Source organism: Delphinapterus leucas, chromosome 11 (genome assembly GCF_059928025.1).
Source record: "Delphinapterus leucas isolate spDelLeu-1000000601 "Yukka" chromosome 11, BTC_Dleu_Yukka2, whole genome shotgun sequence".
In the NCBI taxonomy this organism is placed as follows: domain Eukaryota; kingdom Metazoa; phylum Chordata; class Mammalia; order Artiodactyla; family Monodontidae; genus Delphinapterus; species Delphinapterus leucas.
Window position 1 is genome coordinate 2,085,786 of NC_143139.1, and position 21,485 is coordinate 2,107,270.

A 21,485-nucleotide genomic window follows, 5' to 3' on the forward strand; every position below is an offset into this window, starting at 1 on the left:
CAAGGCTGTGGTAGCCGAGGAAAAAAAAGACAGAGACCTAGTTTAGCTGCAGGGCAGTTGCTGGGGGCAAGCAAATTGATGCTGCGTCTCCATATGCCACCACAACGGGAGCTTCTGAACAGAAGCCTAATAGAAGCGTACAGGACATGCTTCAGAACAGAAGAGAAAGTATATGCAGGTGCGACGTAAAGAAGGGGAATTCTTATTACACTGAATATGGATGAAGGCTAACTTAAGGCATTCGGCAGGAGGAATAAGGAATGAAGCGGGGACAGAAAATGAGCTGCTTTAAGGAAGCTTAAGAACGATTATGTCGGGACTGGAGTAGGAATTTTGGAACTAGACCTACTTCCCATTGCCAGGAAATCCCACTCCCCCAAAACACCGGTGTGTCTTAACCCTAGTGCTGTTTTCACCTCTCAACCCTTAGAGTAGTAGTTCTTAACTGGAGTCGATTTTGCTTCCAGGCAACACTGGCAGGGTCTTGAGAAAATTTTTAGTTGTCGCTTGGAGAGGGACCACGTTACTGGCATCCCGAGGGTAGATGCCAGGGATTCTGCTAAACATCCTGCGGCGCATGGGACAGGCCCCCACGACAAAGGTTAACCTGGCCCCAGATGTCAAAAGTGCTGAGCTTGAGAAGCTGCCTGATAGTGGTCGTGTACCCCTTGTTTCTAGCGAGTTCTGTGAGTCAAGATCAGTGCATCCCACCAAATCAGAAAGCTCCGGCTATGGGGCCCAAGCGTTTGATGTTTGTCGAAAGCTTCTTAGGTGACTCGGATGCTACATATATGATTGAGAAAGGCAGATTTAGAGGGTAAATGAAGATTTACTTTTTCATTATTTTAACAGAATAGTCAGATGTAGATTGCGTTGATTTGAAAGTGTCAAGTAGTCTGCCGAGTCCCAATAGTTTGCAAACTAGCATTATTTTACATTCTACTTCGTTATTTTAAATTTTGAACTGCTTAATTTTTTAGCACTTGTTAGTTTTTATGAGTGTAATATTAAATCATTAAATTGTACTTTTAAAATTTAAGCTAAAATCCCCCAGAGCTGTGAACTAATACTTTAACATAATAGTCTTCTTTAGGAACTTCCCTGGTGGTCTAAGTGCTGAGACTCTGCACGCCCAGTGCAGGGGGCCCGGGTTTAATCCCGGTCAGGGAACTAGATCCCACATGACGCAACGAAGAGTTCCCATGCCACAACTAAAAGATCCCACATGCTGCATCTAAGACCTGGAGCAGCCACATAAATTAATAAATATTTTTTTTAAAAAAGTCTTCTTTACTTGCAGGACCTAAGGAAGAGCTAATAGAATCTTGCTTTAACTGTTGCCCTAAACCTGGGCTTTGCCCAGAAAGAAAAAAAAAAAAGGAGGAGCTAATCGGATCTTGCTTTAACTGTTGCCCAAAACCCCAAACCTGGGCTTTGCCCAGAAAGAAAAAAAAATCTGGTTACCCCTGTATAACCGTGGAGGGACGGAGAAAATACGTGAATTTGAGCTGTTTCAGCCAGAATAGACCAGAATTTACGTTTCCAAAGACCTTTTTATCTAGGTGTCATAGAGCCTTAGATGAAAAATATGTTTTTAATCCAAAGATCTGCGTGGTGTAGGTTTGTTATCCCTTTTCGGTGGAGAAACTGAGACACAGAACAATAAACTAAGAATCGCAAATTTGGAATTAGAGAATAATTTCAGGAGAAGCATGCCATTTACATTTCTGATTCTGGGTTTTCCTTAAGGAACAGGTAATTTCTATCACTACTTCATTAAGGAAGGAAGGAAACAGGTCGAAGGCTGTTAGGTTTCTGTGTGCTGATCTGCAGAAACATCCTGACTAGGATCTCTGAGATGAAACAGTCCAGGGTCAAATACTGGAAGGCAGAAAAGTGTTTTGTCCTCGTAGCAAGTGGTCACTTAATAGTAAATCCAGTTTAAGGATGATGAAATTACTCAAGCATGGAAAGGATCATGCTTGCAATTTTTTGTGTGCCTTTTCAGAATCATCATTTTAATATACCTTTGTTTCTTAAAGAGAGTATTTTTCACCAAAACTACAGAGTACTTAAATTTTGAATGACTTTGCTAATGGATATATAAATAACAAAATATTGAGAGGTTAAATAGAATGCTGAAATTAAACCACGTAAATAGCAAAGATAAATTCTAAATTCTGAGATATAATGGTCTGATTACTAGTTAATCAGACAAATGGGTACTTAAATTTTTTTTTTAGTAAGCTGAACATTTTCATCAGGGCCTGGGGAGACGGAAAAGAGCCTTTCCCAGTGAACTGAAATGATAGTTTATCATTTTAAGTTTACAACTTTCCCAGTCCCTCTCAGGCAGAGTTCTTGAGTCCTAGCTTGGTAATATTTCTGTCTAATTGTATTTCAAAGATCAGACTTGACTCTAAGTATTCCACATCAAATAGGCGATTAGTTTGTCTGAAAACTACAGCAGCATTGCTGTCTTCTGTGTAGTAGTCAGAGTAGAGTTATCGGCAGGTCCGCCGCTCTCCTAGGTGACAGGCTACGACAAGAGAAAAGGAAACCAGAAAACAGAGGAAGAGAAGGAAGTACAGAGAGCGGTGGTTTCTGCGTCTGGCCGTGTCCCCAGGTCAGAGGGGAAGACAGCACTGTGGTTTAGTTTGTAAATGACAGTAGGAGGATGCTTCCCACTGCTTGAGCAGCAGAGTCACAATGGGCAAAAAATCTGCTTCTTCCTTTCGCTAAGAGTTACCCCTCTGTTAACGTAGGTTTGACCCCGCTTGGAACTGATCGAATTCCTGTTCTCTAAGATGCTTGTGTTCTCTGACCTCTGTGAGTGTTTCCTGTTAGTGAACAGAATATACATGTTTTGCTGTTTGTTTTGTTTTTATTTTTTAGGAAAAGACTGATGTGGAAGGAACCTTATTTGTTTACACAAGGTAAGAGTATTTCACTTTCATAAAGAAACTGATGGTCTTTCACTCATGGCTTAGCTCTGTTGTGTCACCCTTCAAGTGTAGTTTTATTTCAGAGAAGGGAAAGAACTTAGTTTGAAGCTATTAGTTTGAAGTTATTAGTTGACATAAGGGAATACTGAATGATGGCATCTGTGTGGTGTCATGAATACTGATTTCAGAATATAATGTAAACTTCAGTATGGATGAACTTAAATCTCTGTGTTCTTATAAAAGCAGTGTTAACTATGTATTCTTTAATTCGAATGAATGGTACAAAGTGCTTGAGTATAATGGATTGGCAAGGAGCTAGAAGTACACTGGTCAGAATGTTAGATTATCTAACCAGCATTTGGAGGAGAGCGTTATTGGTCACGCCACCTCTTCACTCCTTGAAGAAGCGTGATCAAAATTAAAGAGGTCTCTCAGCCCTCCACTGTACAGCTAGTGGAATGTGTTTCAGGATAGATTTAATAAATTCATGTTTTTTGGTAATTTTTATCAGCTGTTGCTAATATCACACATGCACACAGAGATGTGTAGTATGTACATTGTCTTCACAGCTAAGCTGTTTATTCACAGAAACATCCACGTAAGATCTCACAGCTGAGGCCCATCACCGCCGGTGGGTTACAGAGATATAATAACCCTTCCCACCCCACACACGCTCATCTGTTCTATATACACTTTCACCTTTGAAGGTAAACCACGGTGTGGATGGACTACCCCCGCGCCAGTTGGCGCGTGATAAGCAGCGAGTGGGCGGGCGTGTGGCCCTGGGAGGCTCTGCAGAGCTGCCGAGTGCAGGGCAGGAGCTGAGCGTTGCGGAGGCGGAGGCAGGGGCCCCGTGGTACAGCACAGTGAGGGCAGTGGTCTGGGGCAGAGAGTGTGTATCGGTTGGCATGAGTTAGAAGCTGACGGTGAGAGTAAAGAGATTTTGCTGGCTTGGAGTATCAGACTGAAGGTGCTGAAAGCTGTTTTCTGAGCAGTAGGGAGCCGCTGAAGGTTTGCGAGTGGGGGAGTAAAGGAGTGATGACAGGACGTGCGCGAAAGTCGGTATGCTAGCATTATGCAGGCACGGAGAAGACGGCGGTGGCGGAGCGGGTGTGAGGTGAAGTGGGGAGGGCTTATTGGGAGACTGCATGCAGGGGGCGGTGGCATTTTAAAGTACTGGTGAGATTTTGAAATGGAAAACAGAGAGGATGATAGACTCATTGGCGGAATGGAAAGATGGGAGGTTGAGAACCTGGCTTGAGGATAGTTTTAGTTTCATTTTGAAATAGTGGTTTTGGGGTGATGGCAGGGCGTTCCAGTGGTGGCACCAGGCACTCGGGACGGGGCAGGGACGGAGGCACAGAGTGTGGAGGTGTCGGCATCGTTAGCTTGGTCGTTGGAATCAGTAGAGAAGCTGAGGGGCTAATGGCTGGGTTTCAGGGTCAGCAGGATGCAGAGAAGAGTCACCACGGAGACAGGCAGAACTAGAGCAGCACACAGAGGCCCCTGCGGCCCAGGGCAGGTTCGGTGTGGAGGGTGGGCAGGAGGCAATGGTGGGAGTGGAAGGGAGAGCATTTTTAGTAGGGTCTTCTTTTGTTGATGCAGAGGAGTAACAGATTATGCAAGTATTTTCTGTTTTGTACCAAAGCCAAACGTAGGTTGGTATTTTCAAGCACTTCTTAATATACTCTTGAGTTCCTCATGGAGCTGTCAGTTAAACAAACCTTTAAACTGAGAAGCAGATCCTTCCCTAGTCCTTAATCTCTTCCCCATATCTAACTCCTTAAGAGCAGGACCCTCTCTCCCATCCCTCTCCCCCCCACCCCAGCCCCACCATCTGATCCCAGATTCTAGAATGTTGAGGTCTTTCGAGGATGACAGACAGCTCATGGAAATCACAAGGGAGTTTTGGGTACAGGTAATGGAACTGCCAGTGATGTATTTTGACTTAACAGATGTTGCTTTAGAGCAGTTGGTATCCTCTTAGTCTATTTTATAAATTGTGAGATGGTGTAGTAACCGTACCATTAGAGGGGTGAAAGCCTGTTGTGATAATGAAATACTGGAAGAATCAAATTCTGATTCTGTATAAAAACACCTAACCCCATTTTTAAAATTGTGTCTTTGTTTCCTCGTGTGTCTTCCTGTAATAGAGTTACACCCACTGGTGATTTCCAGAGGACCCTCTGACAGGGGTCTTCGGAAGTCACGCTTCATTCTTCCCCAGAATTGAAGTTGAAATGATCGTCGTGGTTATTTCCGGTGTTCATTATATGCCCAGCACCACGCTACCACTTAGTAAAATAAGCAGGCAAGGATTGCCTTCCATCAGTTTTAAAATTAGAAGTCTCATAAGAAAGCTGTAGGTAGTAAATCAAGTGGTTAGAGGTGGAATAAAACTGAGCTATAGACCCCTTTTCTTCCTGTTGCTCACAGCATTTCTGTGGGCTTGTTACCTTGTGCCCCAGATTAAATCAGTGGCCCTGCCTGTTTCCGTTTCAGTGTGTGAGCATGTGTGTTCCAGTTTGTCAGCAGAAGTTGCACAGTTGGGTTGGTATCTGGCCTGTCCCCCAAGGGTAGACAGATGCACCTGTAGTTGTTAGTTTCTCTATGATTTGGGTTCTTCCTGCCTGACAGAGACTAGGCACTGAAGGTTTATTGAATGAAATTAAAAATAAGAAGTTACTAAATGCACAGTTTTATGGATAAACACTCCTGTAGTAGCTTATCGGTGAAGCTGTTCGCCTTACACTGAAGAACACTGAGTATCTGCTCTTTGCTTTAAGTTGTATAAACGCTTAATTATGCTGTATCTCCTCATAAGTTCACTGACCAGAGTTACATCGTTTCCCTAAGAAATTACACAGCTTTCAATTTCAGACCAGCACTAGCATTTTCTATAATTGTGATGTACGCTCTGTATTAACGGTCAAGATTGTTTAAAGGTGTCTGTCGGTAATTTTTTTATCAGTAGTTACCATCTCTGCCTTAAAGGAACTTAACAACGTAGGTAGGGAAACAAGCTGTGTATATGTACGTACGTACACAGTTAAGTAAGTAGGGCTGGACTTTACCAAAGCACCAGCATGGCCGGCGTGCCATATGCGTCCTGCACATTGGTGCAGCCCACGGTGAAGGGGCGGAAAGGTTGAAGGCGTGTCCAGATGCCCCTGTCCTGGAAGTGCTCTGCTCTGAACGGCATGTCTCTATGTCCCCCCGACCCCGGCAACCTTTAGGTCTGCTTCTCCGAAACACGGCTTCACCATCATGAACAGGCTGAGCATGGAGAATAGGACAGAGCCCATCACGAAAGACCTGGATTTCCAGCTCCAGGACCCCTTCCTTCTCTACAGAAATGCCAGATGTGAGTCTGAACGCGTGTTTGAGACTGTGTGTGACTGTTGTGTTTAGTGTCAGTGACTCTAGGGGTCAGCACGGGTGGCCTGGGAAACACATGCCTCGGTGCGGGATAGCTTCTTCCTCGGGAGAGTTTACACGGAAACAGTGTGAATGTGATGACGTGAGCACTTAAACCTCGTCCTCTGCAGCTGGACCACTTTGTGCCGTGAGCCTGAGCGGGGCTTGGGGGAGGCGAGTCCTTGGCCAGGAGACCGCAGAAGGCACCTCGGTGGTGCTGCAGGACCTAGACTAGCCATTCAGCTTGTGTGTCACTTCGGCTGAGCATCCGATGAGATGCTTGAGGGAGAGGGCCTGTCTTCCAGAAGTACCATCTTTTGAATACATAGTAAATGAAAACCAAAGTCCAAAGAGTTTTGGTCCTTAAGAATTTCATAACACTTGGTAAAGTTTAAGTTCTGTTAGGTAACTAAATGGTCCTTGTCAGGTTTGAAATGAGGTAGCAGTCGCCTGCCCAGAATTCGGTCCCCATTTCACTCTTGCATCTCATCTGACCACTCGTGCTGAACTATTGGGCAGCCCACAGAAAAGTGGATGAGAACGTTAGGAACTGCAGGAGCATCTCCACACAGAACACAAGAGCACACTGTAGCTGCTTAAACGTGTGTGCACGTGCTCCGTGCTGGCTTTCCAAAAGACCTTGCAGCTAAGAAATGGTTACCGTGCATTTTCCACCCCATTCTTTGAGCTCAAGATACAAGAATTTGCCTTCTGTGTACTAGTCAGTGTTAACAATGTAATACAAGTAATATATAATGTTTCAACCCCATTGAATTGTTCTGAAGTAAATATAGCATCATTTTAATGCTATATTTACTTATATTCACATGTAACTAAGTTGTCGTGATAGGTGGTCATCCTATTTAGAAAATACAGTTAAGTCTTACGAGAAAAAAATTATAAGAAAGCTATTAAAACTATGTAACTTGACTTTCTAATGGCAGGTCCTATGAAATGAAAAATTCAGTAATACAGAGAAATATCTTGTTTACTGTTCCTGTTTCTTTGCTGGAAGGCGTAGTTTAATCACGTGTAGCTTGTAGCTGTTTGAGTTTTTTTGTGTGCTTGTTATGTCGGGTTATATTTTCTTTTTTTGAGATTATTAAATTCTATGTCAGATTAATATGTAACTCAAATCCTAATAAACAAAATAACCGCAAAATTAAATATAAAATGAATGAATATTAGCGGCTTATAATAACTTTTGGTTGCCCTTAGTTTGGATAAATACTGAGTCTAGTTGGTATAGATAGTATTTTAAATTCTTATTACAATATTACATATTATATATTATGTACTGTACCAAAGATATGAAAGTACAAACTCTCTTTGATGTGGTCGATTTTAAAAATAACCTTCCTCAGTCCCACAGGGTTTAGCTGCTAGGATCTAGTAAACGTGCTCAGCCCCACCTGGGTTCCAGGCTGTGCTGTCCAGTACCGCCCCATGGGCTAGGGTGGCTGGTCTGAATTTTACACCCTGAGCTATGAATGTAAAAGACACACTGATTTTCACAGACTCGGTACAAAAAAAAGGAATGTGAAAAAATCTCAGTAGTCCTATATTGATTTACCTGTTGAAATGGTAATATTTTGAATATATTGAGTTAAATAAAAAGTATTATTAAAATTCATTTCACCTGCTTCTTTTTATTTTTTTAGTTAAAAATTCCATTTGTGGCTCACATTTGTGGTTCACCGTATGTTTCTACTAGACGGCACTGTTCCAGGCGTTTTCATTCATCTTCCCACACTTCCTCATCACAGCTTTGAGGGACAGACACTCTCCCTGCTGTTTTGCAGATGAGAAAACTGAGTCTCAGGGAGGTGGCAGCCCTGACAGACCCACACGTTCTGATTTCAGGTCCGTTGCTTTTTGTACACCAGCCTGTACTGCTCTCTCCACTGTTCACCATGAGTGCCCATTGAAGGCAGCCTTTGGGCTGTGTATTAAAATGTTTCTAATGAGCTTCCATAAGACAAATGAAATCAGTTGAACAACAAAGAGTGGAAGGGAATGGATCTATTTACCTTCCTGAGTTTATTTTGCTTCTTTTCTCCTTAATAATTTGGCACATCTTGATCTTGACTTTGCAGCCATAGTCATTTGGATTTCGTTTATTTATAAAAGCCTCTTCAGAGTCTCTGACATCAGAGGTTCCCTGAGGGTTTTGCTCCAGGTGCTTGCAGCGTGTCAGATACTCTCAAATGTTTTTAAATAATTCTGATACTCTATGGAATAATTGCATCTGGTTTGCATATTCTCTGATGATGTATAGATTCATTCATCATCCTTTGAACAATGAACCCAGCTTCACTCAGGACCAGTCTTTAAGACTCCCTACCTCTCGAAATCTGTCGAGTCAAGGATCTCCCTGTTTTAGTCCTGACATTTCACTTTGGCCAATATATGTCATAGGCCAGGTTGGGACATGTCAAGAGGCAGAGCTGATACAGGTTTGTGGTGAGTTTTTTAAATTTACTAGGTTAAAAAAACTGGTACGTGAGGAGATAACTATCCCTTTCTAAAATTGTGTGGATTTAGAAGAGCAAAATAAAAAAGTGAAAACTCAAACTTTCTTCATTTAATTAAAAAAAAAAAAGATGTATAATAAGTAACTGAATTTCGGCCAAACACAAAATGTATGGTTTTATTACAGTACAGGATTTATAGTGTTTAAACCTGGTTGTCATAGAATTTGACCTCTGTAAGCTTTATAGGTAAATAAGGTGCCTGTTGAATTAGAAAATATTTACCCGACAAACATGTACTGAGTGCTTACTGTCTCCCAGGCACCATGTCAAGGCTCTGTATGGGTTATTTAATTCTCATCACTTTTCCTTAGAAATCCTATTATTCCTATTTTGTAAATGAGGAAACTGAGGTTAAAGGGATTACGTAATTTACCGAGGTCTGTGACTGTTTTGAGATGGAAAGAGCATTTGGACTGAGAAAGCCTATCTCCAGAGATCCAGGCCCAAGCGGTGGAGGTGCCAGCACACGAGTGATGGGTCTGAGCAAGCTTTACCTTATACGCAATGCTCAGTCTTGTAGTGTACACTCCAGAGTTAAAAGGCGAGTTTCTTTTTTTTTTTAAGTTGAGAATCTACTGTATCTCCGTTATTAGAAAGGAGAATATCAAATAAAACTAATGTAACAAAAAGCTGAATCTGACTGTTTCTTGTGTATTATTACCCTCCAGCAGCTGTTTGCTGTATTTGCCATTTCAGAACTAAATAAGATTTTGGTATAGGGAGATACAGTTTAGAACTGTATTTTCCCGAGTAGGTCATAATATTTAAGATAAGTTACGGACAGCAATGACAGGTAGATTTCAGAGCTAGGCCAACATGTTGAATATATTATTGTCTGTGATTACAGAATTAGAATGAAATTCTTTGGGGCTGCTTGATTTCATTGCAGACATAAGCTTGGAGCTTAGAGCAAATCAGGAAAGGCAAAAATCAAGACACCAAGATCAAAGCTGTTTTAGAAAACTCCTCAGTTTTAAAGTGAATTTACCATATTGGGTAGTTTTATATTCATAAAGAAATACAATTTAAATTCTTTATTGACATTTGTAGGATCTGAGAAAAACTGCTATAAATAATGATAAATGGTACACTGAATGAAAGTTATAATTACGGACAGTCCTCATCTTTCAAATAGACCATGACCTAGAAGTTCCCTTTTAAAGTGATTGGTTGGTAGACTTTTAGCTCAACATGGCAGATCGAACACACTCCTGAAACTGTTGAAATGACAGTAACGGAGTAAAAAGATTCAAACCCACAAGGGTGCAGGGTGGATTTCATGAAAAAAATGGCACAAACGAGAGAGAGGAAGACATGCCACGACAGCTTCGTTGTTCACAATTGTTAACCTTACTGCCCTGCAGAAGACTCTCTCTGCCCTGTTGATGTCGGACTTGACAGTGCTCTTTGGTTCTTCCCCCACTGACCCTTCCGGGGCGATATTGTGTAGTTGCCCTTTGGGCTCAAGTATGATTGTGTGGACTGATCTGGCCAGTGAGATAGGGGTAGAAGTGGTACATGTGACTTCTGAGCAGATGCATGTTCAACCACATCTCTTTCCCTTCTGCCATGATGACTCGCGGTGTTCAGGCAGAGGCTGCTCTGTCAGCCTGGTCCTGGGATGAAGGCACAGAGGTGACCCATGATGGGCTTGTAATGTGTATGAGAAGTAAACCTTTGTCATTGTAAGCCATTGAGATTTGGGGGTCATTTGTTACTCCAGCATAACTTGGGCTGTTATGACAGATACACAGGCCATCCAGGAAAAGGGGGATCCAAGCACAGGTTGGAGGTAAAGGAGTTCTGAGAAGAGTGGTAAAGAGGAGTCCCATCATGACCCCTATGCAACTGAACTAAAGATGAGTCAGTCTAAAAGTAGGAAGATGGAAGGCTTCAGGAAGCATGTCCAAGAAGAAATTTACACCTGAGAGTTTGAATCTCTTGGGACATTTACAGTTCCTTTTTCAGTGATTTTGGTAATGATATAAGAACATTAAAAACTGAGAGGGGAGAAAAAAAAAAGGAGGCAATTCTTAATTCCTGGGAAAGCAAAATATTGTACAAGAAAGGAGATATAATCATAGTACGCTATTTGGCTCTGCTGGTCGTAATTAAATGATAAACACTAAAGGTGAAATGATGTTATACTTACATTGGAAGGATGGGGAAAAGTGTGTGTGTGTGTTTGTGTGTGAGAGTGTGTGTATTGTCAGAGAACTAAATCCTCTTCAATGGATTTTTCTTAAGAATCAAGAGGTAGTGTATACATGATATATAGGAAAAGAGGTTTACACACCAGAAAAAAAATTGGATGAGAAATAAGTGGAGAGCAGAAATAACTGTCATGGAAAAGGTTGCTCTTAGGGAGTGGTAATCAGGATTATAATGGCTAGAGAACTGATCTGCTATTTGTTATGAAACCTTACAGTATTTGATATTTAAAATTATAGATATGTTTTATTTTGATAAAAATATAATTGGATATCAGAATACATTCATAAAAACAATATTTTAGTTGGTGGTTAAGTTTCTAAGTCAACTAAGAATAATAGCACACTAACATTATAATGATGTGCATATGAAATACAGCACCAGTTTGGATAGCATTGTTTCTGTAGGAAAATCAGTTCAAGAGTAAAACTTGTGTAGACCCCAAGAGTAAAACCTCCTTAGCAGTGAGGCAGAGGACATCTAGTGCCCATGTATATTCACAGGTCGTTTGTAATGCTAGGTCTTCCTGGGACTTCCCTGGCGGTCCAGTGGTTAAGACTCCACGCTTCCACTGCAGGGGGCACAGGTTCCATCCCTGTTTGGGGAACTAATATCTCACACGCCGGGTGGCACAGCCAAAAATAATAATAATAAAGGCATTATTATTAAAAAGAAAAAATGCTAGGTCTTGTATGAAATGCATTTTAGTGTGTGGTAATGGTAAACAGGCTTGAGGCCTTCCCAGCCTGTTGCCAAGTCTCAGCTCCATGCTGTTTGCACAGCCCTTTTCTCCTTCCAGTCCCACATCCATTCCAGCCCAGGCTTCCATTACCTGTTACCTGGGGTGGCTCATAGCTCCTGAGAACGAGAGCATAAGCTTCCAGCACCAGCCAGAGTAGCGTTAAGTTCACAACAACACACCTCTCCCACTGGTTACAACGAAAAGTTCTGGACAGAGTACAAAACAAAAAACCAGAAAGCCTGAGGATTCTGAAAGTAAACAATAACAGGCATATTGTTGAGGGAAGTCAGAACTTGAAGAGTAACCAGAATGGTGGCCAGTCTCCTGACTTATTCTTCCCTCTTCTTTGTCTCCTGACTGTGACTCGAGAGTGAGCCACGTCGCAGAACTATGGACAAAAACAGCGGAAACCAAGAGCAACATCTCTGTGGACTGAGGGCTGGAGAAATGGACTCCCTCTTTCCCTCCCAGCCCTACTTGAAGCCAGCTGCGACACTAACCTGAGCTGCCCCTGTGGCAGTGACAGGCCCATGAGGATCCCAAGAAGAGCCTGTGTCTGCCAGAGGAGCTGCAAACAAGGGCTCCTGTGGTCTCAAGAGCGTAGTTGATATTCCTTTGCTTCCCCCAGTGGGTAGCCCAAGCTACGCAGACTGCCCGACAGTGTGAGAAGCTAAAACTCTGAGAGAAACCCTGACTTTGTGGCCTGAGGACTGGGGAGAAGGACCCCCGTGAGCTGGAGAGAGAGCTGGATGAGGAGATCCCCTAATTCTGTGTGGGAACTGACATGGGTGCTGGTCTCACCCAGGAGTATCACATACGTGTAACAGAGCCAAAGAAGCATAGCCGAGGCTTTGAGAACTAACCCACGGTGTGGACAACCACCTAGCTCCAGACCAACACCTGAGTGGTGTGTGCACGGGGCAGACACAGCTCTGGAAATGGAGCTGACATGGGAACCATTGCCCACAAGAGGCAGGATGGAGCGTCCTGCCTAAATCTAAACAAATCGACCGCCTTCTAAACAAAGTCAACACTCTTCGGTGGGTTTTCAGAAGACTCAGTCTCACAGCATCATCAAGATGTCCAAGATACAACACAGAATGGCTACTCATACGAAGAACTGGGAAAATCTGACAACTCTCACAGGGAACGTCAGTCAGCAGATGGCCACCCAGAGATGACCCACATGCTGGAGTTATAGGACAGTGGCTTTAAGGCTGTTACTATTACTGTGCTCTGTGAGATAGAATGGAGTCCTCAGAAATGAATGGAAAGATGGAAATTCTCAGCAGAGAAATGGTGTAAAAAAACCAAAGGGAACGTTCGGAGCTGAATAATAGAGTACCCAGTGAGTGGCTCTGATAGCAGAGTAGAGATGGCAGGGGAAAGAAGAGTCAGCGAACTTGAAGACCGATCAATAGATGTTATCCAACCTGAAGAACATACAGGAAAAAGGTTAAAAAAACAACAAAGGCCTCACAAACCTGCGGGGCTGTACCAAGAGGTCTGAATTTGTGTCACTGGAGTCCCATAAAAGGAGAAAAAGACTGGTGTAAAAAAAAATATTTGAAGAAATAATAGCTGAAAACTTTCCAAATTTGGTGAGACACAAATGTATGGATTCAAGAAACCCAGTAAACCCCGAAGAGGGCAAACCCAAAGAAAACCATGCCCATAAATATCGTAATCAAACGGCTGAAAAACAGACTTTAAAAAGCAAACAAAAAGCCTTGAAAGCAACCAGAAACGATACACATAGGAGAGCAGTGCCTTGAACGGCTACAGGTTAATCTTGGAGTCTGGAAGACAGTGCCGACATAAAAGAACCATCAACCTAGAATTCCGTCTCCAGTGAAGATGTCCCTTAGGAAGGGAGGTAAAATAAAGGTACTCTCAGGTAAAGGAAAATTTAAAGTCCTTTTTTGTCAGCAGACCTGCTCTAAAGTAAATGCTGAAAGAAGTTCTTCAGACTGAAGGGAAGTGATACCGAAGGAAGGTCAGGGCCTCAGGTTGAAGGAGGAGCAACAGAAGTAGTAAAAACATGGGCCAGTAGAGTTATTTTTTCTACCCTCAGATTCTTTAAAACGCAAATGATGATCGAAGGCAAAAGTTACAGGAGGGCTTCGTTGTAGGTAGATGGGACATGTGACAACTGCAAGGTCAAGGGGAAGGGGATAGGGACCTATATAGTTGTAAAGCCTTTACATTTTGCTTGAAGTGGTAAAATAAAAACTGTAGTGAACTGTGAAAAGTTAGATATGTATAGTGTGATTCCTAGAGCAGCCACTTAAAAAAAAGAAAACAGAGAACCAATAGGTAAATGAAAATTGAATACTAAAAAAATTTTAAATAATCCAAAAGAAGGCAAGGAAGGATGTACCAGCAGAGCAAAAAACAGGGGAGACAAACCATGGAAATGCTAATTAAAAGAAAGCCATTTGGGAGTAACATACACACACTACTATATATAAAATAGATAAGCAACAAGGACCTGCTGTATAGCACGGGGAACTATACTCAGTATTCTGTAATAACCTATAATGGAAAAGAATATACACATGTGTGTGTGTGCGTGTGTATATTCCACTTTCTATAATTGGTAGAATAAACAAAACAGCAAGGCTGTGGAAGACTTGAACAACACTGTCAACTCACTTGATGTAATTGACATTTATCGAACATTCCACCCAGCCACAGCAGAATACAGCCTCTTTGTAAGTGCTCATGGGACAGTACCCAAGGTCAACTTTATCATGGGTCATAAAAAAGCCTTAAAATTTTTTAAAGAAATGTAAATCAAACAAAGTATGCTCTCTGACCACAAAGGAATTGAACTAGAAATCAGTAACAGAAAGATATCTGGAACATCCCCAAATATTTTGAAATTAAACAACACACTTCTAAAATAACCCATGTGTCAGAGAGGGAGGAAAGTTAGAAAATGAGCTGAATAAAGATGAAAATACATGTCAGATGCAACTGAAGTTGGGCTTAGGGGGAAATTTATAGCGTCAAATACTTAGGAAAGAGGAAAGGTCTCAAACGAGTAATTCAGGTTCCACCTTAAGAAACTAGAAAGAGAAGAGCAAAGTAAACCCAAAGCAAGCAGAAGGAAGGAAATCAAAAATAAGAGCAGAAATCAGTGAAATAAAAGAGAGAGTAGAGGGCTTCCCTGGTGGCGCAGTGGTTGAGAGTCTGCCTGCCGAGGCAGGGGACACGGGTTCATGCCCCTGTCCGGGAAGATCCCACCTGCCGCGGAGCGGCTGTGCCCGTGAGCCATGGCCGTGGAGCCTGTGCCCCACAGCGGGAGGGGCCACAGCAGTGAGAGGCCCACGTATCACAAAAAAAAAGAAAAAAACAGAGAGAGTAGAGAAAATTGGTGAAACCCAAAGCTGGTTCTTTGAAAAGAGTAAAACTTATAAACCTAAACCCCTGGCCAGACTGATCAAGGGAAAAAAAGAGAGAGGGGGTGCAAATGAGCAGTGTCAGGAATGAGAGCGGGGTCTCTGTGGACACTGAAAGGACAAGGGAAATGCTGTGAACCACCCCAGGCCCATAAGTTTGACAACTTAGAGGAAATGGACTAATTCCTTGAAAAACACAATTCACCAAACCATACTCAGGAATAAATAACCTGAATAGTCCCGTATCTATCAAAGAAATCAAATATGTAGTTAAAAGCTTTCCAGCAGAGAACTCCAGGCCCAGACAGTTTCACTGGTGAATTCTACCAGGCATTCAAGGAAGAAATAATACCAATTCTGCAGTCTCTTCCGGAAAATAGGAGCGGGAAGAACCCAAGTCATTTTATGAGAGCAACGTTATCCTGATACCAAAACAAGGCAAAGACATTACAAGAAAATTAAAGACCAATATTCCTGGTGAATATAAATATAAAAAATCCTCAACAAAATACTAGCAAAATAATGTTCATAGCAGCATTATTCACAAGAGCCAAAAGGCGGAAACAGCTCAAATTCATGGATAGATGATTGGATAAACAAAATGTAGTATCTACATACATTGGAGTATTATTCAACCTTAAGAAAGAAGGGAATTCTGATATGTGCTACAGCAGAGATGAACCTTTAAGGTATTATGCTAAGTGAAATAAGTCAGCCACAGAAGGACAGATATTGTATGGTCCACTTACATGAGGTACCTAGAATAGTCAAATTCATAAAGACAGAATGTAGAATAGTGATTACCAGGGACTGGGGGAGGGGGGAATGGGGAGTTCTTGTTTAATGGGTACAGAGATTTAAGTCTGGGATGATGGAAAACGTTCTGGAGATGGTGGTGATGGCTGTGCGACATTGTGAATATACTTAAAGCCACGGAACTGTACTCTTAGAAATAGTTAAAATAGTAAATTTCGTGCTATTTAAAATTTCACCACAATAAAAGAAATATTAACAAATTCAACCACTTGCCATATAATTTGCATCCAGCTTATCCCTTCCGTACAAACCCACTGCTAGATTTAGCGTCCTAAAGCACAAGTCTAATTGTCATTTTTCTGCTCAGAATCTTAAATGCCCACCAGGTAGACTTTCTCACCTGACAGCTAAGCTTGCTGTAGTCAGGTCCCAGTTTACCTGTCTGGACAGGTCAACGTGACTGCTGTATACTTACCTTCTGTTCTAACCAAACAAATATGTGCTTTCCTAGAATACTTTTAAATTTTTTATCTCTGTGCTTTTAAACATGGTTCTTTTTTTCCCTTGAAATCTTTTCCTCACCCTAACCAATCTCTACCAGATACGTTCTACTCATATTTCAAAAGCAACCAAAACTTGACATCTCCCTAAGGGTCGTCATCCTCTCTCTCTAGTTCTGATTTCTCACTGCAGCACATACCTCTCCCATGTTGACTTTCCTAGTGTTTATTGACCACTTGCCTATTGATACTGTTTCTGTGCTGGGTTGGGGGAGTTCAGTAATGAATAAGATGCGTCCCTTCCCTCTGATAGTTTGCTATCCTAGCACAAAAGACAGATTTACAAATATATATGTTCACAACAATATGCTAAATGCTGAGCTAGAACAACAGGCACTTACTAGTACTTAACATGTTACCTTATATGTAATATTTGTCCTAGTTTCTCTGTCAGAGCACAAGCCCCTTCAAGGCAAAGTATCTCTCTACTTCCCTTCAGCACTTAAATCCTTGCATTGTGTACAGTTAAATATTTGCAACGAATTGTTTTTCATTAGGTTTCTTAATTCAAGGCAACCAATAAAGCTTAACCAAAATTTTCACGACTATATCTTCAGTCGTTTTTCTTTGGGGGCATAAGCCAACCGACAATAAGCAAAACCTTAAACACCTGGTGGTTCCTGGGTAGAAAATACTAAATAATTTTAGCAGTTTACAGAGGAATTACTCTGCTTCTCAAGGCTGATTTTATACAGATATTAGTTGCATTTACCTAAAAGTTCCTAGAAATATAATAATTGCAAGTTGTGAGAATACCATATATCCTCATCTTGAGAAATTTAATAGTTCTAGGAAAAGATATGTAATGTGGGAAAACATCAATTTCATCTGTGTGAAAACTTTATAAAACTTTAAGTTCTACAAAACATTTTATAGAATATTTCTTTCAAATTGATTTACTTTTATCAAGCTATTCTGATTTGATATTTAAGAAGTTTGTTTACTACTACCAAGTTGGTATTTTAATTACGTTACAGGAACAGAGATCATGCCCCTGTTTTGCGGTGGCCCTGCTAAACCATGGCCGTGTGGTTTAAACAGTAAGGCTTATGCTATAGTTATTTTATCTGAGAATTAAACAATAAATCCTTTTTTTTTCATTTTTTGTAGAAGCAACTAAAATATAACTCCTTATTAAAAATGTTTAAAAACAGGTAGTGTCACCAAACACTAGATTTGAATAGAATCTTGTGAACATTTACCATAAAAGAAAAAAGAAAGATAAATTGTACCTCATCAAAAGTAAACTTCCGGGGGCTTCCCTGGTGGCGCAGTGGTTGAGAATATGCCTGCTAATGCAGGGGACACGGGTTCGAGCCCTGGTCTGGGAGGATCCCACATGCCGCGGAGCAGCTGGGCCCGTGAGCCACAACTACTAAGCCTGCGCGTCTGGAGCCTGTGCTCCGCAACAAGAGAGGCCGCGATAGTGAGAGGCCCGCACGCCGCGATGAAGAGTGGCCCCCGCTTGCCACAACTAGAGAAAGCCCTCACACAGAAACGAAGACCCAACACAGCATAAATAAATAAATTAATTAATTAACTCCTACCCCCAACATCTTCTTTAAAAAAAAAAAAGTAAACTTCCGGACTTCCCTGGTGGCTCAGTGGTTAAGAATCCACCTGCCTTGCCGTGGAGCAACTAAGCCTGTGCGCCACAACTGCTGAGGCTGCTAGAGCCTGCAAGCCACAGCTACTGAGCCCACACGCCCCAACTACTGAAGCCCGAGTGCCTAGAGCCCATGCTCCGCAACAAGAGAAGCCACCGCAATGAGAAGCCCGCACACCGCAAAAAAGAGTAGCTCCCGCTTGCCGCAACTAGAGAAAGCCCTCACACAGAAACGAAGACCCAACACAGCCAAAAATAAATAAATAACTTTATTTAAAAAAAAAAAATAAAAACGTCTGTTCTATACCTAAAGGTGTATTACCTTTAGGAAAATGAAAATGCAAGCCACAGACTGGGAAAAACATTCACTGTACACACACACGTGCACGCACACACACGCACACACACACGCACACACACACATCTGACATAGTGCTTATATCCAGAATATATAAATCACTCTTAGAACTCAATAATAGGAAGATAAACAATCCAGTTTAAAAATTGGCAAAATATTTAACAGATGCTTTACTAAAGAAGATACACAGATAGCCAATAAAGAGATGCTCAGTGTAATCACCAGGGACTTCCATGTCGTTGTGTCCAACAGAAGTTATCCATGTGTTTTGTGCAGTACACCATAGGATCAGTACATTACAGTCTACTAATCCATTCTCCATTGATGGGTGTCTGAGTTATTTCTGGTCTTGAACTATTCTGAATCAAGTTGCCATGAACATTCTGGCTCATGTTTTTTGGTGGATATATGCACCTATTTGTTTGGGGTTTATACCAACACCTCACGTACAGTGTAGGGGTTTGTATAGCTCTGTGGATACTGCCGGACAGTTTTCTGAAGTTGTGCCCATTTATACTCCCTGCAGTGATGTATGAAAATCCATTGTCCCATATCCTTGTCAACACTGGATATTGTTACTCCTTTTAATTTGAGCTGTTCTGGGAGTTCTGAAGTGATATCTCACTGTGGTTTTAATTTGCATTTTGCCATAACTGTGTTGAGCACTTTCTCATATGCTTATTGGACAGTGGAGGGATATGTAAATTAAGCATGAGAACACCACATAATTTACTAGAATGGCTAAATTAAAAAGACTGACATTACTGGGGACTTCCCTGGTGGTGCACTGGTTGGGACTTGTGCTCCCAATGCAGGGGGCCCGGGTTCGGTCCCTGGCTGGGGAACTGGACCCCACACGCATACCGCAACTGAGAGTTCACATGCTGCCACTAAGGAGCCCATGAGCTGCAACTAAGGAGCCTGCCTGCCACAACTAAGGAGCCCGCCTGCCACAACTAAGGAGCCCACCTGCCACAACTAAGGAACCAGCAAGCCTCAACTAAGGAGCTTGTGAGCCACAACTAAAGGAGCCCACCTGCTGCAACTAAGATCTGGTGCAACCAAATAAATAAATAAAAGACTGACATTACCAAGTTTTAATGAGGATGTGGAGCACCTGAAGCTGTCATGCATTGCTGGTAGGAGGAAAACATGGTGCAACCCCTTTGGAGAATTGTTTGGCAATTTCTTATATACTTAAACATATAATTATCATATAAGCCAGCAAGTTCCACTTACAGGTATTTACTTAAGAGAAGTGAAAACATGTTCACACAAATACTTTTACACAAATTCTCATTGTAATTTTATTCATAAGAGGATAATAGCAGTGAGAAAATCAAATTTGCAAATAAAGATAGGTCATAATTTGGAAGCAACATTGCTCACTAAGAATGCATTTTGTGAAACGTTTGCTCTTGCATTATACTACCATTAATGAGTTGGTTATTGATTACCTAGACTATGCAGAAAGCAGTGGCATGAGTAATAGATTACAGGCCTCTTGTGGGCAGAGACCACATATTATATTTTATTTGTATTCTGTGGTACCAAATAAACACAGAAAATGAACAGATCTGGATAAGAAATAGATAGGTACAGTGTTCTTAAAGTAAATCCCCAATTAATTCTTCAATTTGTTAATGAGGTGTATCACATTGATTTGACTTGCAGAAATTGAAGAATAAAAATATTATGGTCGGGACTTCCCTGGTGGCACAGTGGTTAAGAATCCGCCTGCCAATGCAGGGGACATGGGTTCAATCCCTGGTCTGGGAAGATCCCACATGCCACAGAGCAACTAAGCCCATGAGCCACAACTACTGAGCCTACGTGCCACAACTACTGAAGCCCGCAAGCCTAGAGCCCGTGCTCCGCAACAAGAGAAGCCACCACAATGAGAAGCCTGCACACCGCAACAAAGAGTAGCCCCCACTCACCACAACTAGAGGAAGCCCACATGCAGCAACAAAGACCCAACACAGCCATAAATAAATAAATTTATTTTTAGAAAAAAACATTACAGTCATCTCAATAGATGCAGAAAAGGCTTTTGACAAAACTCAACATCCATTTATGATAAAGACTTTCCAGAAAGTCGGTATAGACAGAACTTAACAGAATAAAGGCCATATATGATAAGCCCACAGCCGACATCATACTCAGCAGTGAAAAGCTGAAAGCATTTCCTCTAAGACCAGGAACATGACAAGGATGCCCACTCTCACCACTTTTATTCAACATAGTATTGGAAGTCCTAGCCATAGCAATCAGACAAGAAAAAGAAATAAAGGGAATCCAAACGGGAAAGGAAGAAGTAAAACTGTCACTGCAGATGACATGATACTATACACAGAAAATCCGAAAGACACCACCAAAAAAAAACTACTAGAGCCCATCAGTGAATTCACTAAAGTTGCAGGATAAGATACAGAATTAATATACAGAAATCTGTTGCACTATACACTAACAACAAACTGTCAGAAAGAGAAATTAAGGAAACAATCACATCAAAAAGAATAAAATACCTAGGAATAAACCTCCTAAGGAGGTAAACCAATTGTACTCAGAAAACTGTAAGACACTGATGAAAGAAATTGAAAACAACAGAAACAGGTGGCAAGATATACTGTGTTCGTGGATTGGAAAAAATAATATTGTTAAAATGCCCATACTACCCAAGGCAATCTACAGATTCAGTGCAATCCCAATCAAAATACCAGTGGCATTTTTACAGAACTAGAAGAAATAATTTTTAAATCTGTATGGAAATACAAAAGACCCCAAATAGCCAAAACAATCTTGAGAAAGAAGAACAGAGCTGGAGAAATCATGCTCCCTGGCTTCAGACTATACTGCAAAGCTACCGTAATCAAAGCAGTATGGTGCTGGCACGAAGACAGACACATAGATCAATGGAACAGGATACAAATCTCAGAAATAAACCCAAGC

At 41.6% G+C, this 21,485-nt stretch overlaps 1 protein-coding gene across 3 annotated transcripts in view; it reads left to right on the forward strand.

Moving 5' to 3' along the window:
• Positions 1-21,485, forward strand: part of DCP1B (decapping mRNA 1B) — a 52,747-nt gene that overhangs the window by 1,109 nt on the left and 30,153 nt on the right. For all 3 annotated transcript variants that reach the window (XR_016394834.1, XR_016394835.1, XM_089920111.1), the window contains exons 2-3: positions 2,896-2,936; positions 6,182-6,309. Coding sequence is in view for 1 of the 3 variants with exons in the window: in XM_089920111.1 (XP_089776237.1) it covers positions 2,896-2,936; positions 6,182-6,309 (169 nt within the window). In the remaining 2 variants the exon portion in view is untranslated. The remainder of the gene's footprint in view (positions 1-2,895; positions 2,937-6,181; positions 6,310-21,485) is intronic.